We start from the raw sequence: 18274 nt of genomic DNA on the forward strand, positions 1-18274 counted from the left end.
GTCAAACTGCATGATGCTTGTTTTTCCCTGACATGATTTCTTTCTTTCTTCCACTCAACCTTTTAGAGCACGTCTGGAGGAGTTGAGGATGTTTCTGGAAAATGAGACGTGGGAGCTTTGTCCAGTCAAGTCCAACTTTAACATCGCCCAGCTCCATGTGAGTAAATGTGAAGCATTCATTTTTCCATGGAAAGTCCCCCATTGCATGTGCTTTTTATGTAAAGATTGCAGAGGAAATCAGTTAGCGTGTACTTTTAAAATAATTCATTTGGTCTAATTTCATAAATGTCTGATCACTTTCCGGCATTTGAAGCTTTTTTTTTTTTTTTTTTAAAGAAACCAAGTTTTCAGCGTGTATGATTAAGAGCCTCATCTGCTGCCACTGTCTCTGATCCAGGAGTTCAAGTTCATGGGCCAGTGTCGCTCTCCATCCGTGTCCCCAAGCAGACAGGCTGTTTCCACCTCCTACGCAGCCCAGGAGGATCAGTCTCTGTTCCAGCAGTACGTCCAGGACGGGAACCCCTTTGAGATGCACATAGAAGAGAAAGAAGAAGAGACGGAGGACGTGCTGGCCTCTAATGGGGTAGAGCTGACTGAACGAACTCAACCATTTGTTTGTCAGAAGTTTAAAAACTAATAGTGTATTATTTATTTTGACTACAATCTATGATATATGAGGAAGAGTGTTGGCTCTGGATAGGCATGATTCAATTAGGATTCAATAAAAAAAAAGATGGGAACTTTTCACAATAGGGTGGCCTCCATAAAAAAATAAAATAAATTGACAATACTAAAGTTATAGAATTAAAAGAAAAAAATCATAATTTTACAAAAATAAAGTTGTAACATTTTGAAAAGAAAAATCCAAAATTTAAAGGACAGAAATGTGAAAAAATGAGAAAAAAAGTCAAAATTTTACAAGAATAAACTTGTAGAACTATGAGTAAAGAAGTGAATATTTGACATTAATACAATTATAATTTCATAAACTATAATCTGAGAATTTACTAGAATAAAGTCATACATTTATGAGGCAAAATAATGTTTAAGATAAATAAGATCAATGTTGTGTTTTGGTATGAGAGACTGAAAGCGGTTACTTTTGATTTGGTTTCATAAAGAAAGAAATACTAATATGTTTTTTATTGAGTCAACATTGACTAATTTTTAGTATAAGGTCATCGAAAAGAATTTGTTGGAAACTGGGCTTTGACCCACGAGGAGTGGATTTCCAGCGGGCGCGGCGTTAACTTTGTTGGCAGCATAGTCGCAGAGCTCCAAATGGATCATGGCACATGGATTTCTATGATAAACTAAAGTAGGGAAGAGTGATACATCAGGGCCAGTATCGGTATGGACTGATTTTTACATAACTGATTGAGATTTTGTCAGAAGGAATCTACTGATATTCTTCAGACACTTTAGTTTGTGAAATGTGTACTTGTTCCTAATAGATTTGGACGCTTATGTTTACAGTCATAGTCAGTAATTGACTGTTTTCAGGTAAACGTTATTTTTATTTTGGACACATGTTGTTCCTAAAAGATCCCTGGCAACTGGGAGTCTACAGTTTACAGTTATGCCGAATATTCAATGAATGATCTGAATGCTTATAGATATATTTATAGTAAAGTGTTAAACTGATACTTGTTACTATGAGATCCTTTGCTGTATATTAAAAAGGTAAAATATAAGAAACAAAAAAGAAATCTAAACTTTGTGTTGCTGTAGACACTTAAGTATCAGTATCAGCAAATATCAGGTGAAATACTGGTATCTGTCCTAAACCTAAGTCTTATGGCATCACCATAAAGGGCAGCATTGATGAATGTAGCCATCTTGTAATGTGGATGGAGGCTTTCATAGCCAGCTTTATTCTCGAAAAAGCGTATTTTTCCTTTTGGATATTTAGACATTTTTCTTATTATTTTACACGTTTATTCTCATAGATTTTTGACTTTTTTTCTCATATATTAATGTATTTTTCTCTTGCATGGTGGCCCTAATACTCTGTTATACTTTTCTTTGGGAGATTTTTGCTTCCACTTTCATTTGAATTCAGTGTCTTGACATTTTCTCCAAGGGAAAAATCTGATCGCTCTTTTCGTATTTTTCCAGTATGAGTCAGATGAGCTGGAGAAGAGCGTGTATCAGGAATACGACAGCGACAGCGACGTCCCTGAGGAGCTCAAGCAGGATTATGTTGACGAGCAGACAGGTGACGCCCCTCTGAAGAGGTCAGTACTAACTCAAGCTGTCACAGAATGACATTTATTAAATTCGGGCCTTGTCAGATCATCTATGTTCAGAAGATACAGTGAGCATAGACGTATTTGTTAGATGACAGAGGTTTGTAATGGTCATCATGATACACTTCAGCTATGGGAGACAGATTGTAAAATAAAAAGTCCTGAAAATCAAATTGTTTGATTTTTAAAGAATTTATTAAGAGAACTAGGCAGAAATTAATTATTTGGCTTCTCGTCTTTTGAGTGGGCCAATTTGCAGAATCTTTCATTCATTCATCTTCTAAACCCGTTTTGTCCTTTTCGGAGTCACGAGGCTGCTGGAGCCTAACCCGGCCATTTGTGGGCTAAGGTCGCCAAAGGTCGTGGACAGGTCGCCAGTCTGTCGCAGGGCCACAAATCACACACCCAAATTCATACCTAACGGCAATTTAGAGTAACCAATTCACCTATGACGCATGTTTTTGTACGGAAGCTGGAGTTTTTGGAGAAAACCCACGCATGCACGGAGAGAACATGCAAACTCCACACAGAAAGGTCCCCTCGCAAGAGCGCTAACCACTGCGCTACCCTGTCAAATGAAGCTGGAGCTAGGGAATGCTAGCTTTAGGGTCTGACCGGCCCGGTTGAAGCGGCCTCGATCGCTGACGAGCTGTCTAGGGTGTATGCCGCCTTCGCCCAGCAGTAACAGGGCCAGCCAACAGCAACCCGCACGGCCCCACCGAGTTAAAAAACGGATGGAAGTTCAGGAAGAAAACGCTTGCATCAAGCAGCCACGTGTGATTTATTTTTCTACCCTTCGATGGAGTCACTGATAACGCCACGTGCCCAAATCTGAGTTTCTTGCCGTGCTGCGGCCGATGCCCAGATCACGCTGTAGAACCTTAGATCATGTCAGTACATTGAATTTACATCAAAACCTGACGCCCCTGATGCACAAAGTGTGTTTTGTGTTAATGCAGCATTAGTCAGACTCTTCATTTTTAACCCTTATGTGGTGTTCGGGTCTGTGGGACCCGTTTTCATTTTTTATCAAAAGAAAAATTATACAATTAATTAATTTTTCAAACTCAGACTCACTGGCCTTGGCTCATTTTCTGTGAAGAACATATATCAGAATACATTTTTAATGACCACACACCGTATACCCCCCCAACACATTTATATTACATATAAGATGTTCGGGTCCACTGGACCCAGGGCTAATAGAAGTGTGGGAATTGATGTTTTATGTACCTACACTCTGTCCTCCACCTGTCTGGGCCTGCTGTGTGTGTGTGGGTGTGTGTAAGTGTGTCTGTGTGTGTGTGACCAGTGAGAAAGAGAGAGAGAGAGTGGCAGAGAGAGAAATTTTCACTGTAAATGTGAGTTCTGTTTCTGCACCTGCGGTTCCCGCGCAAGGTTGCAACATTGTTAGAATAATTCAAGAATCAACTCTGTTTGCTCTCGTTCTCCCGCACATTTGACATTTAACCATTTGACTTTCTTGCGGGAATCTTTAATATTTCGCTCTTTATCTGCTACAAATTGGAGGCGGGACACGTTAAATATAGCTTTGCCAGTGTGGTTTCTTATCACAACTGATCAAAATGGCCAAAAAGCTTTCTGCGCAGAGGGCCCTGGAATTGATTTTAGAAGAGAGTGACGTTTTTGATGATGATGTAGAGGGAGACGATTCAGAAGAGGAGGTTTCAGAATTAGAGGATCACATTTCTGAAAATTCAGAGTCTGACAGTGACTCTGAAGAAGATGATTAGATTGGGGCGGCTGTGGAGCAGCGGTTGGGTGGTTGGCCCATGATCGTAAGATTGCAGGTTCAATTCCCGCCTTGCACGCCCATGAGTCGAAGTGTCCTTGGGCAAGACACTGAACCCCACCTTGCCTCTGGTGGTAGGCGGGCGCCTGTGTTTGGCAGCGGAGCCGCCACCAGTGTCTGAATGTGTGAGTGAATGTGTGTGACTGGGTGAATGGGTCTGTGATTGTAAAGGGTTTTGTCCTTGTTGGAAGAAAGGCGCTATATAAGTATACGCCATTTACCATTTACCATTTAGATTGAGCATCAGCCAGTTCCAAAACGAAGCCATCAGCACCCAGCCGTCAGCAGCCAGGACCATGTGTTGTATAGGCTAGTGGCTAGAAGGCCATGTGTTCAATGGGGCTGATGTGTTGTCTGGACTAATAGGTTTACTCTATGTGTTCAGCTTGTGTTGTGCACCTGAATGGGTTCAGTTTCTGTGTTCAAATAAATAAAAGTCAGTAGTTTTGAAAACCCTTGCTTCACTTGAAAATTTGTTTCCACTCATATCTTGACTTTAATTGATTTTCTTTATCACGTTTTAAATAATGAGTTATGAATGTGATCTAACAAAGGTAAAGGGCAAAAATTAACCAAATATACTGATTGTAAATGGATAAGGTAAACATCTGTCGAGTATTTTAACATCAAAGTGTTTGATTGTGAGGCATTAAAAACCACAACATGCAACGGGTCCACCAGACCCACGAACACTGGCTGAGTAACAACAATATGAACACCACACAAGGGTTAAATCCCATGGTTAAATACTACTAGTCATTCCTCCGACACACTTGATGCATCACCTTCCAGTCACTCTATATAACTTAGAGGTGATAATGATTGATTATTAAAAAGGTTGCATGATCCGATCCAGAAAGACCACCAACTAATTTTTCAAGATAGGTTTGGTGTCAGGGATGTAATGACCAGTTCAGAGGCTTCACCACGGGGGTCCATGTGAATGTCCTGCTGTGTGTAACTGGTCCTGATTGACCAATTAGAACACTTAGACCCAAACTAAAGGTTTTGAACTCGAGTTCGCAGGGGTTCAGAGATGATTTCAAGTATCACTGAGTCTGTTTATTTTTTCAATTATGCTTTCTTTCTCTTGTTTCGTCGCTCCATGCACGCACCAGTGGATCCCGAGACACTATAAGAAGCAAGAGAAAGTCTGACTACTGTCTTAATAAGGCAAATGCTCCAATCCTCACCAACACCACCCTCAACGTCATTCGGCTTGTCGGTAGGTCCTGCACTCGCACACACAACCCATGTTTCACAGGAGCCAAGGCTCATCTCCTCTGGCCCTCAGAGATTTTAATTTACTCAGCAATTAAGGAAATGATGGCAATCAGGAGGCTCTGTAGCTGTGTGACTGAGCTGCGGTGGTAATGGTTAGCCTTCACCCTGGCTCCGACCTCCATTTCCAATGCGCTGCTTTGTGGCGTGAAGATGAGGTCATTCAGAAACACCTCTCTTGGATTTTAGGGGCCTGACATTTTTTTTTTAGATTCAGTAAACTCTGGTTGATGCCCTTCAGTGGAAGCAGTAAAGGTTTCTGATTTTCAAATGAAACATTTCTCCTCTTTTATTTTTAAACTTTCAGACAGAACAACAGAAATATTATGTTTTCCCCGTTTCCTTGGGAATCAATAAATCTTCTAGCATTGAACACAGGCGGTTCTATTGATTTAGGTCCACGCAGCGAGACTCTTAAGAAGAAAAACACACAGTTTGATTCCCTGTTAAAGTCCGTCTCAGCAGGACTGCAATGGAGTTAGGTTGAACCCTGACTTCTTGGTATAGAAGTTAAGCGAAGGGGCGTAAAAAGTGAGAAAAACACAGAGCTTCAAGATGTAGTTGGCTTATTTCCCTTTATCGGTAACCTTGTTACACTCCTGTTCTCCTGAATATGTAACTTTTATTACTTGTCTGCTAAATTAAATTCTCACATTTTGTATGCAAATGCAACACAGTTCTGCTGAAGTTCCACCCTGAAGGCTGTGGGTCCAGTCTCCCTGTTCAGCTCGTATTGACTGATGAAAGTTTTATATGAACACAAGTTTTGCTGTTTAGTAAACTGACGGGCGTTTCTTTGTGTTCATCCCACACAGGCAAATACATACAGATGATGAACATCCTCAAACCAATTGCCTTCGATGTCATCCACTGTGTGTCGCAGCTCTTTGACTACTACCTTTACGCTGTGTACACCTTCTTTGGACGCAACGATATGGTACAGTATTTAGTATCTATAGCCTTTTCTTTGTCCACAGTCTTATTATTGGTTATTGTTTGTTAATCAGATATTTTACACCTTAAAGGTTTCATCTTCAAGGGCATTAAAAAAATGCTGGAATTGCTCAACCTACTGAACTCAACATAGTGACCTTTTACTCGTGGAATCAAACCTATGAACCCAACAAATTGGCTGAAAGTTTATATAAGTTAAAGTTAGTTGATTTGATGACTTAAACCTTAGTCACATGCAGCCAATTTGGGGTTGACCCTTGTGGGTGCTGCAGGTTTTTGGGTTGTTTTGGGGCCCGTGAAGAGAGGAAGGGCTGCATCTTAAGGGGGGACGGAGGCGTGTCCTACAGTTCCCTTTGTCTTCACAATAAATAGCAAATTTATCGTTATCGCAATATCAAGTTGTGCAATACGCGTATTGCAAAAGTTGGCGAAAATTGCAATAAATGGTAACCTTAAATGTACTAAAACAATCTTATGGCAGCTTGAAGTATTTAACGTATCAAATTAATGCAAATAAGATGGACGCCTTCACGTTGTTGACCAGTCGGATGGAGCTCTTTTAATTATTTTGGAGCTCTTATATGTTAGATGATTGCCTCCTAAGTAGACGATGGTCATTTGGAGTATAATTATAGTTATGTTGACTTTTATATAAATTAAACTGTTGCAGTGAAATGGAATTGCTTTGTTTGTTTTGCTATTTGTTCATATACCGCAAGTTATATCGTCATCGCAATATTGATCACTAATATCGCATATTGCGGGTTTTCCTCATATCGTCCAGCCCTAGATGTCATACAATTGTAACATTGTCACGCTTGTGGTGAAGTGTATTGTGAAGTATCTGTCAGGATATTGAAATTGCAAGTAAGGTGCAAGTACTGTGCAAATGCTGCATGCACAGGGTGAACAGGGAATATGCAAATACCCATAGGGGCCCATAGGATGTCCACACTAAAGGTTCCTCGTTTTTAACAGTGAGGCTACACACTTTGTGCACATTCTGTAAGATTTAGGAGGGAGTCGAATAAATGAAAAATCCATACTACATGCCTGCGTCTTACCTACATCACCCTTTCTCACCCTTGTGTGTTGTTAAAGTGTTTAGTCAGAGCCATTGACCCCAGCATGACCGTAGAAAAAAAGTGCTGGAACATTTTCTCTCTACGGGCTCACAGAGTGATCTACGGCCTTGTTATTTTGTACGGGCACCTGCTTACCCTGTAAAGGTTTGCCTTTTTTTTCCCCCCGTATACACCCATAAGGGCAGGTGTGACTAAAGCTTTAAACTTACCAACTTACTCTAAAAAGAAATGTTGGCATTCTGAAATAAAAGGAATAATAATTCATGCATTTCACAACAAGCAGCATTTGCACTATGTATAGCAGAGAACGGAAGAACACTCTGGCGTTAAAAGGAAAGTTGGCATGTTATGTGAGGTCAAATCCAAATAAATGTTGTGTAAAACCCCTCACTACACACTTTTTGCATGTTTCTATCTTGTTTAATCTCAGAATTCAAATCTTTGCAGAAAACCAAGTCCAGTATTATAGAATGAAGACCAAGATCTGCTCGCCACCAAAATCTGTCAATTTGGGAAACTTATGCATTCTGTACAGGAGACACGGCACGGTGGAGATTTATTGACCAGGTTTTCAGCCAATCAGGTTGCAGAACACAGTGCGCTGTAAAAAAAAAAAAAAACTGTATTTGGCAAAATATCCTGTAGAAATGTGACTGTGAAAGATGAATAACAATATACCAAAAGAACATTGTAATACAAATTAATACCTAGAGTTCTCATCGCTGAATTTTAGCCTGATTATCCTATCAACTAGGCCTGCACAATATATCGCAATTTTATCGTTATTGCAAGATCAAGCTGTTCAATACGCATATCGCAAAAGATGGCGAAAATTCCAATAAATGGTTTCCTTAAATGTGGTGAAACAATCTTATGCCAGCTTGAAGTATTTAACGAATTAGATAAATCCATTTATGCATTTGAACAATCAGATGCAACCCTTCACTTTGTTGACCAATCAAATGGAGCCCTTTTATGTTAGATGTACATATGTACTATGTAGACAAGGGTCATTTGGAGTATAATTTTGAAAAAGTTTCAGTGAAATAGAAATTATGTTTTTTGTTGTTCTGCTATTTGTTCATATACCGCAAGTTATATCGTCATCGCAATATTGATCACTAATATTGCATATCGCGAGTTTTCCTCATATCGTGCAGCCCTACTATTAACCATTAAACAGTGATTCGAGGGCATGTGTTTTAAATATAAACAATATGCATGGCCATAATAAACCTTATTTTTAAAGCACTTGATACAAATCCCATGCAATATATCTGAAAATCCCATTTGGAACAGTTAAACCTCAGCAAAAAGGTCAGGAGAATAGGACTGAAATAAGGATAATGGAAACATCTTTGTCTTATGTTGGAGTTCAGGTCTTTGTGTTTTCCCAAAAAAAGATAAAAATACCTCATGAAACAAAGAAAGGAGCAAAAACGGAACAATAGGTGTTTGTATGATGTGGCATATTGTGCTTTTTGCGTAGATAATCTAGAGATGTAACTTTCCGTCAGCTTTAGCCCTCAAACCATTCAGATATTTGTTTTTATTGACTGCGATGCTGCTCTTTATGGTGTTGCTGAGCGCTTTATTAGTTTATAATTTTTTTTTTGCACTTGTGGCACTGACTGTAACTTGTGGACTGAAGCCGAATAATATTACTTCTGCCTTGCTAAGAAAATTGCTTTTATTGTCTTTCGAGATGGATGTCTGTACGCTTATTGAATATTTTAGTCTGACATTGAATAAGAGCCTCCATATTTTCTGTCTATCACTGCCCCCCCCCCCCCCCCTCCCCTCAAAAGAAGTCAATATAGAGGCGATTATGTCATTTATATGTGTTCCACAAAGAGGGAAAAAGCAGTGTTTGTTTCGTTTCCAGCCCCAGGGTAAATGGAAATGACTTCTGTCCCATCAAGATGAAGAGATAAGGAGGAAAAAGCCTCAGTGGGGGCCTCTTTAATTCCGATTATTGGCATGTTTACGTGCGTGAGGGGGAGCCGGTGAATGGTTGACAAATGTTAAATTGTCAGCGACTCACGTTTCTCATGCGTCTCAATCTAAAGGTTCTGGTTCCACCCACACGGTTTAAATGCATGTTGACATTTATGGCTTTATTTATCAGCACGCGTCTATACTTTATCTTGAACCAAGTATTCTGTGCATCATTTTGTCAGCTTTTTTCCTTCCTGCTTCTCTATGCTAATCTGCCACATCCTTAATCTAATTTGCTCTGCTGTTTCCACACAACCTCACTTGTCTTTGAAAGCTTCTCTGTCTCTGTGAACCCCTCAATCTCCCCACAAACATATCTCCATAACTGTCACTTCTCTTTTCTCCCGACTCTGCTATAGTCCTCTAAAAGTACAATTTCTTTAACTCCCCCATTTTTATTAATAGATCTCACTCAGAGAGACCGACAGTAAAATGCTAATGCCTCCATGAATCTTTGAAGAGCTTCTGGAAATTGCCCCGGCGCATATGCTGGTGTTTTGACCCAGACTTTGCTCTTTTTACCCTGCCGGAATCAAGATTGAGCCGCTTGACTTCTCTGCTTGAAGACTAATGGCATGGCATTAATATGGAAAAGGATAAACAACTATAGTTATCAGTGAAAAAAGCTGCTCTATTGTCAGTGTCAAGCCTATGCTAAAGATGCATTATGCGCATTGCGTGCGCATTCTTCACAAGCATTAATAACTGCGCTTTCAGCTGCGGGGGCTGAGAGAGGCAGATTTACCAACACACATTTGGAAAAAGTGATTAATGTTTGAAAACTCTGGAAAGTTCCACCCTGTGGGAATAACTTGGATCTTTTTGCTCAGGTGTCTGTGCTTGGGAAGAGACAGTTAAAGGATATAAACCAAAAATATGGCGGGTGTGTGTATGTCGGGGGGGGGGGGGGGGGTAAGGATGAAGGATGGATGGAACTCTGTTTTGAAATATGGTGGTAGTAACAGGGGAGGGGAAATGAAGCGAAAAAAGGGAGTAAAACAGAAAAAAGAGAGCAGTTCGGCAAAAATGTCTGTCATATGTGGCTTGTTTTAAAAAGAAAGATGAATGCCCAGTTTTGGATACAGTAAATAACCTATGAGCTAACATAAAATTAGAAGAAATTACTAGGGTTGAATTTTATATTTTATGATGTTTCTTTTCTCTAAAAATGTTGCCCTCTACTCTAAAAATCTTTTATACATTCAGCCAAGCTCTGTTAGTGTTTTCAAATCCGGACAAGCTGCTTTGAATTTCAACAAAGCTTGTGATCATCTATGTGAAATTCAAGACAATCTGGTGACAGTTTGCTGTGAAAAACTCAAACAAAATAGAAACACCTCAACAACTACAACTGCTGAGCTTGTAAAGTGTAATTCTTTAGCTAAGAGGGTCATTTTAAAAAGTCCATCATAAACCTTTTAAAAGCTTTTTAATTTTATTTGTATGACTACAGTTTGCTAGTTACTGTTGTTTTAAGTTGCAGCAGCCAAATAAAAGCATAATAAATAGAAAAAAACTCCATATATAAGTTACAATGAAGTGTAAGTCACACATTTAGCAGAAATGTAACCAAATAAAGAAACAAGGACAGACATTTTATCCTAAAATAAATAACAATAATAGACTGAATGTATGGACGTTTCACTACTATAACACATTGATGCTTATGTAGCTTAATGCACCATCGAAGGAATCTAGTGTATTGGTACAAAATATGAACAATCACTTGGATAACAATAGCATTAAGAACACGCTAACAAGTCAACTAAACACTTTATGCCTCTACAAACCACTAAATCTATTGAATTCTTCATCCTTTGTGTCACTTTGGAACATTTAGCCAAACCCGTTGAAAGTCAGAGCGGTGCTTCTTCTTCTGCAGTAGCAAATGCTGATACACACACCTACAGTGCCTTCTAGAGATTGTTGCTACGGTATTTGTAAAAAAATAAAATTAAAATCACGTTTAAGTCACACCTGAGTAGAAGTCACACCCTTGGTCAAACTATGCAAAAAAAACAATAACAAAAATGTGACTTATACCATAAAAAATACAATAGTTGCTTATTTAGTTCTAAATGAAAGCTTAAAATGTGTAGCAATTATTGTATAACTGTCATAACTACGGTACCATTGTTCTGTTTTTGTTTAATCATTTCTGGTTTAATGTTCTGTTCTACCTTCTACTCACATGGCTTTTCACGTTGAGTTGAGTTATTCTTTCTTTTTTTTTCCCCCTTCTGCTTCTCATTTGCCACCCATAGCCTGTACCGAGCCCCTCTTTGCCCCCGGGTGGTGGCAGAGAGGGCGCCACTGCCAGGGTGGTGGGCCCTGATTGCCTGGTAAGAGTGTTTTCTGAAGTGTTAATGCTTCTCTTCAGAATAGGTGCCCTTGAGATGTGTTATTTGCTTTCGCAAGTGACCCCAGACACATCTCACAAGGAGGGTTAGATCCTCTTTGATCTTACGCTTGCTATTACCCTCTCCATGGCTCCATGCCCTGTCTTTGTTTCTCCCCAAAATGTCACCTTGGTGGTTGATTTTTGAAGGCGCTCCCTCCTCTTTTTGAGCAAAAGTAATCTGGAAGCAAAAATCCAAGAGTGTTTTGTCTGTGTGTGACAGAAGGAGGGAATGTTCCAGTTGTTTTTCATGCTTCTCATGGAGTTTGTGTGCGTGTTTCCACAGTATGAGTCATCCGGTCTGGGCCTCATCAGCAGCAGACTGAGAACCACACTGAACCGGATCCAAGAGAGCCTCATTGACATGGTAAGGCAGAACTGCTCATCCTGTCGGCTCTTCTCCCATCTTTCTCCGTTACATTTCTAGTTACCTCATCACCTGTATGACGTGAGCGCACTCACTCCATTTGGGTTTGCTCTTCTCTCTTTAGCTCTAGGCTGTCAGCTTTCTCTACCCGAAGCAGTTGTGTGTGTGTAATCATGTTGTTAAGAGTCCATAGTGTCATCACAAAATGCATTATGGGCCGTCATTATCTGGCCAGTTGTCACCTCTCCCCTCCTGTACCCACACACCCCTCCCCCATGTGTCATGGACAGGACAGAGTCTGGGATGAGCCGCTGTACTCTTCCTGTCTGTACTGTTATACAAGGAACATTAGTGCGACGCAGTCTGCAGAAATCGAATTTTCAGTCTGGTTTCCCCAATAAACTGTATGTTTGTGCATCTATTAATTCTTAATTTTGTTTAAGATGTCACTAAGGCTAGAATTAAGAAAGCAATTCATTGAATTGATTCTCACTTAGAAAGTGCATTATTGATCCATAAAGTCTTCAAATGGATTTTCTTTCCATGCAATCTCCTGGTTCTTTTTGCAAAAACGAGATTTTCTGATAGTTAACGTTTATTTTGATTGTAAATGAAAGTTCTACCTATTGTAACCTGCAGTCTTTAGCATTGGCTGCATATGAGAACTGGACTGAGAGTGATGTCACCCATAGAAAAACTTACCGTACTTTGTGCTCCAGTGAAATGAAGTCAATCCAGTTGCCATTTTTTCACAATACGGACGGCGCCGTGTTAGGGCCAGACATTTTAAATTAACAGTGATTGGTCCGAATCTGTCTAAATCATTGTTTCTATGGCAACTGGAAATATTTGCACTAAAGAAAAAATATGAAAAAAAACCATTAGAATCAGCAAGAACATTTGAAAAAAGGTGGCAGAACAAGACTGGTTATTCGGACAAATATAACGGGGATTTTGGCTTCCTGGAGCCAGTGGTTACTTCCTGTTTGTAATGCAAGGGGGAGGGGTCACTCAGTCTAGTGTCAGAAGAGGTCAATGGAAGTTAGTTAATGCAAAAACAGGTTTTCCTATGTAAATACCACTGATTTTATATAAGTTTCAAAACGGAAAAATGTATTTTAATTGGTTGCAAATCAAGGGTTACATTTGTGAATCTACATCATACTGGTTCAGCGCCTGTCACTGATATCCAGCCCTATTGTCTCTAAGCTAAACCTTTTGTTCTGATTATTAGAAAGGGTTTTACTGCTCAGCATTGTGAACATTGTAGAGGTTTTATTTTTTTTAAGTCAGAAAAAAAGGTTGATATGTCCTTTAAGGTCAATTTAAGTTACCAATGTGAGTGGATATTTTCTTGGCCTTTTGCTGCGAGGGTTATAAAATCAACAATCTGTTTGTTTGTTTTTAAAATATGGACAAAAGGAGCAAGCCATCGCTATTTTATACCAGAATCAATTGTTTTGTTTACACAATTAATAATACATGCACTTGAAGACTATGAGCAGCAATCTATGAATCCGTTTATGTTCGTTTTACTTAATTATGTTGTGCAGCACATCAGACATGTAGCAGCATCACCTTTGCTTGGTGCTACAATCAACACCTTTGTTACAGCAGGGAGCAGACGGCATCATTTTCACATTTGGCATCATGGGAAACTGCTATTGCACTCTAAAAGCTGGTCACATACCTGGAGAAATCATCCGTTTACAATAGATATGCTCTGTTTTTCTTATTTAATCAGACACATTTTAGAATAAAGGTGTATTTTGACTGCCGTCTTGCAGGCTTTACTTCTACGATCTATAACCTTGCAATTGCCAAATAAAAAGAGACAAACCAACATAGCCCCGTGTTCCTGTTGTGTTTAGCTTAGCTAGTAGGTGGTGGCCTGACGAAAAGAGTTTCAACTTTTAGAGGACAATCAATAATTGAAACTTTTTTACTGCCTTCTATTGTAACCTGTGTTTTTTTTTACACCTGAGTGACTTTAAAGGGGAACTGACTGTAAGTTCTTTTCAGATGACTGTCAGACTGGCTGATGCGCCTGGCTGCACAGCAGTCTGCTTTAGAGTGGATGACGGCCTGCTGAGTTGTTCAAACCATCAAATAGTTGCAGATAAAAAAAAGAAAAAAACGTGGACGGTCGCACTGAGAGGTGTTTGCATTTCTGAGACTACGATATGAGCGTCATCACTCTGACTTTGTATTCAGACCTCAAGACTATTGTTGATGAAAGGCATTTTAGTAACATGCAAAATAAAATGAATGCCGCAAGCAGCATTGTAGGGCCTGCTGGTGCTACTTGCCCTTCACCACCCCCTTTTGACACACCCCTTGCTGTCCCCCTCTGCCTCCGCCTTTGTGTTCGCCTAGGGGCAATGAACAGGTCTATGTTATTCTTAGGATAATTTGCCGAAGTAGACTTTGGATTTCCTTGGCAACAAAGATTTCTTTTTTGTTAACCACACCCATAACCCTTGTGCTATCTTAGATGACCCCACCCTTACATTGGCGTGTTCTCCCTACCATGACAAAGGTGGATAAAGGTGGAAAGATTTCATGTAATCCATGGACACCAGTGAAGATCACAAATCATTGAAGAAAAAAGGTTCAGCGCACTGTCTAGTGGGTCTAGATGACCCAACTCCCAATGTTAAAGTGCCTAGGATAGCACAAGGGATACTCCAGTTATGTTCATACCTTATGACATCATTTCATTCAGCTTGAGCCAAAAAATTCATTTATTACATTTTCACATTACTCTGGTAAAAGATGATTATGCCAGCAACAGGGGCATGGCTCTTTTGCAGCCTCATAAAAAACTTAAATTTTGATGGATCACCTTTAATTTCCCCTTTTCCTAGTTGTAAATTATTGCATCTAATTAAAAAATGTTCATCTTAAAGGCAACAATCGTGATTACTCAAGGCTTTTGTGTAGCTTGCAGACTGCGTATTATTTTTTAGTCAAATATTTTTTTCCTTTTTCTTTGTAACTCTCTCAGAAACTGATCAGAAGTCTGCTGAATTGGGTATTTTAAAACAGTGTCTGCATGCAGGCTATAGTAAATCCAGCCTCTGCATACAGATCCCCTCACTCTCCAGAGATAGTGACACGCAAGACCTCATTTGTAAACATATTATAAAGTTAATTGCACGCTGTTCGTCTGTGGAGCTGCCGACTCCTTGTGGTTTTGTTCCTCTGATTTGCTTTCGCAACTGTTGGACTCTAAAGCCAATGAGCTACTAATCACTTAGAGTCCCACGCCAACGCCGGTGAGGTTCCATCTCATCCAGACTCTGCCGCTTGAACATGCCACTCCCCAAGGAAAAAAGTAGAAGATCACCCCCCAGTTTATGTGCCGAATTCTCCATTACATTCTGAAACCTTCTCGCTGGACTGAGTTTGACATTTTCATTTGGAGTGCACGCACTGTGAAACTGATTAATTCATGTAAATTATTTACATGTGCAGGGTTGGAAAATCCTGAGGAGTGGCAGAGATGTTTACCTAAAAAACAAGTCTGCACTAATGTCTCATTTGATCCCAATATGTGGCTGGAAAGCCCTTATGAAGTTTCTGGGTGCAGTCACAGAGCCTCGCAGAAGTATTCACCCCTTTGGACCTTTTACCCTTTTCTTGCCTTCCTGAGTCAATAAATGTGTCTTTTTTTCATACACAAATTTATTTGTATTTAATTTGAACCTAAATTGTACTTTTCAAGAACTTTTTCTCTGAGTTTCTTGTTGTGTTCCTCTGGTGTAATGGTTGCCAGGCAGGAATCTCACTCAACCGCTCTGTGGACCCTTCTGACACTGGTGTTTTATACCTCAACCACTTGAGACACACCCTCACCACTCAGGTGATCTTCCCTTCATTCATTTTGAGGCTATTGTCATTAAATTGAAGGGCCGTTGTTGAATCATTCCAGTACATTTAAAAACGGGATGAATAATTATGCAAACAATTTTATTGGCATTACTTAGTAGAAATCTGTTTTGACTTTGACATTAAGGACCCACTCTGAGAAATATTGTTGGTACTTTTGGTGTTTTTAACATGTTCTTGTAACATTTTTCTGAAGATGGAGGGCATATATAGAGGAAATTAAGCTTAAAAATAGCATTTCTCAATGTTTTTTAATTCTAATTGTTGTAAATCAGAAGCAGAGGAAAAAATGTAGCTGGAAAAAGATTAAATTTGTTATGTAGAAAATTCTGCTCTATTCTGGTGCATCTACTTTAATAGATCCATGTCCGTCTTTGTTTTCCTCATCTGAGCTGGAATCTGGATCAAAACTATACAGCTGGACAGCTCCTAAATGATTTTTTTTTTTGTACCGGTAATGTTAGGTTTGGGGAGTGAGGGGCTGTAATCAAGCGGGAGAGCGTGGAAACAGATGGGTGACGGGAAGTGGGGACAGGGTTGCTCTGCGCCAACTGTCACACCCACAACTCAGAGGTGAATTTCTAATGAACCCCATGCCGCTCTGCAGAAACTATGTCCTAGAAAACAATGCAGGTTTTTTTTTTTTAGCTAAAAACAGCATATTTTAATTAAAAGACCACCCAAAACACTTTTGTAATAGATCAAAGGGTGATCGGAGTGGGTCTTTAAAGGTTTTTTCAAAAAAAAAAAATTGTGAAAAAAGTCTTTTTTTATTTATTTATTTATTTTTACAATGGTGATTCACAAAACCAAAAAATGGGTAAAACATTTATGGGGGTAAACATGTTTGCAAGGCACCCTATGCCTACCATACCATGACAGAATTTGTGATCCGGTTGAAACTCCCATTCATTTCCTTGGCGATTGCTGCTCTTACTCACCCTTCACCTCTCGCTCCTTAAACCAGCCAAAGACGTCATCAAACTTTTCTTAACCTTTTTTATCAGCCATCCATCGTATTCCATCTCTGTTCTCCTTTTTTCCCCTCCCTTCTCTATTTTCTCCTCCAAAGCAGCTGTGTGTCCAGTGATTTCCATGCACCTTAACTTGTTAAACAAGCAGTCTGTTGTATTGCTTGGTGTCATCAGTGTGTGTGACTAAAAAGACAACAGTTTGTTTGTGTTTACTTCACGGGTTGTCGACAGCTCAAAGATCATGTGTGCTGAGAATTTTATCTGACGCCTGTTCTACAGTACCAACACCCCCCAGTTGTGTGATGAATTGATTCGATTTGTGTGTATTTTTTCTTAGATGGACTTGCTTATGACAATCAACCCTATTAAAAGGAGCCTGTATGTTGTTTATGAAATGTACATCAGTTTGGCAGTAAAGCCACGTGCAAATATAGATTTGGTGTTCGCAGCAGTGTTCTGGAAGTGAGAAATAAGCACAAATAGATGCGTTTAAAGGCGAGAGGATTAGTGGTGTGAAAACACTTTTATTCAACACTTCTTTTGATGTGTTGATAATTACAGATCTGGTCAGATGATGTCTGTCTATAAGACTGTCAAAATGTCCCAAAAAAAACAAACAAAAAAGCTCAAATCCTGTGAGTGACTGAGATGTCTCCTTCTGATGGACTGCTTTTCTCAGTGTTCAACCACAGCGCATCAGAGTTGGTTGTCGAAATGGGATTAGAGTGCGGAATCTAATCTGGATCCAATTTAAGAGAACAAAAAAACAGATTTGTAAATTAAAAAAACCTAGAAAATATGAAAAGAGGTTTAAACTCATATGTACATTTTGTAAACATGTTTTTTGGAAAAGGGTAAAAATGAAAAAAAACTTTAAGAAATACTGAAAACTGAAGTAAAATAAAAATTACAAACATAAATCTCTTACCATATGGAAAAAGTTTATTTTAACAGCTGTTGCTTTTTTTGTTTTGTTTCACATACTGTTTCACATACCAATGAGATTGTTAACGCCATTCATACGGTGATACACGACTTTTCAAATGAAGAAGCTCCAACAAAAACATGCAGATTTTTAGCATTGTAAAGGCTTTAAACTGACTCTTATTACAAAAATAAATGTTCTGCCTTCCCTGGAGGGCGTTTTACTTTGGTCAAAAAAACAATGTTCCCTTAAAAGAGTTTGGAAAATTCAGGCCTGCGAGGATATAAATCTGTTAATTTAGTCAGCAATGCATGTTTAGTTCAAACGAACGTTAGCATT

At 39.3% G+C, this 18274-nt stretch overlaps 1 protein-coding gene across 1 annotated transcript in view; it reads left to right on the forward strand.

The window, feature by feature from the left end:
- The window catches only part of vps50 (VPS50, EARP/GARPII complex subunit), a 126102-nt gene that overhangs the window by 68130 nt on the left and 39698 nt on the right, over nucleotides 1-18274 (forward strand). Inside the window, exons 17-22 of the mRNA XM_023959805.1 lie at nucleotides 67-157; nucleotides 398-583; nucleotides 2119-2237; nucleotides 5181-5287; nucleotides 6159-6280; nucleotides 12065-12145. Coding sequence (XP_023815573.1) covers nucleotides 67-157; nucleotides 398-583; nucleotides 2119-2237; nucleotides 5181-5287; nucleotides 6159-6280; nucleotides 12065-12145 — 706 coding nt within the window. The remainder of the gene's footprint in view (nucleotides 1-66; nucleotides 158-397; nucleotides 584-2118; nucleotides 2238-5180; nucleotides 5288-6158; nucleotides 6281-12064; nucleotides 12146-18274) is intronic.

Source organism: Oryzias latipes, chromosome 11 (assembly GCF_002234675.1).
Source record: "Oryzias latipes chromosome 11, ASM223467v1".
In the NCBI taxonomy this organism is placed as follows: Eukaryota; Metazoa; Chordata; class Actinopteri; order Beloniformes; family Adrianichthyidae; genus Oryzias; species Oryzias latipes.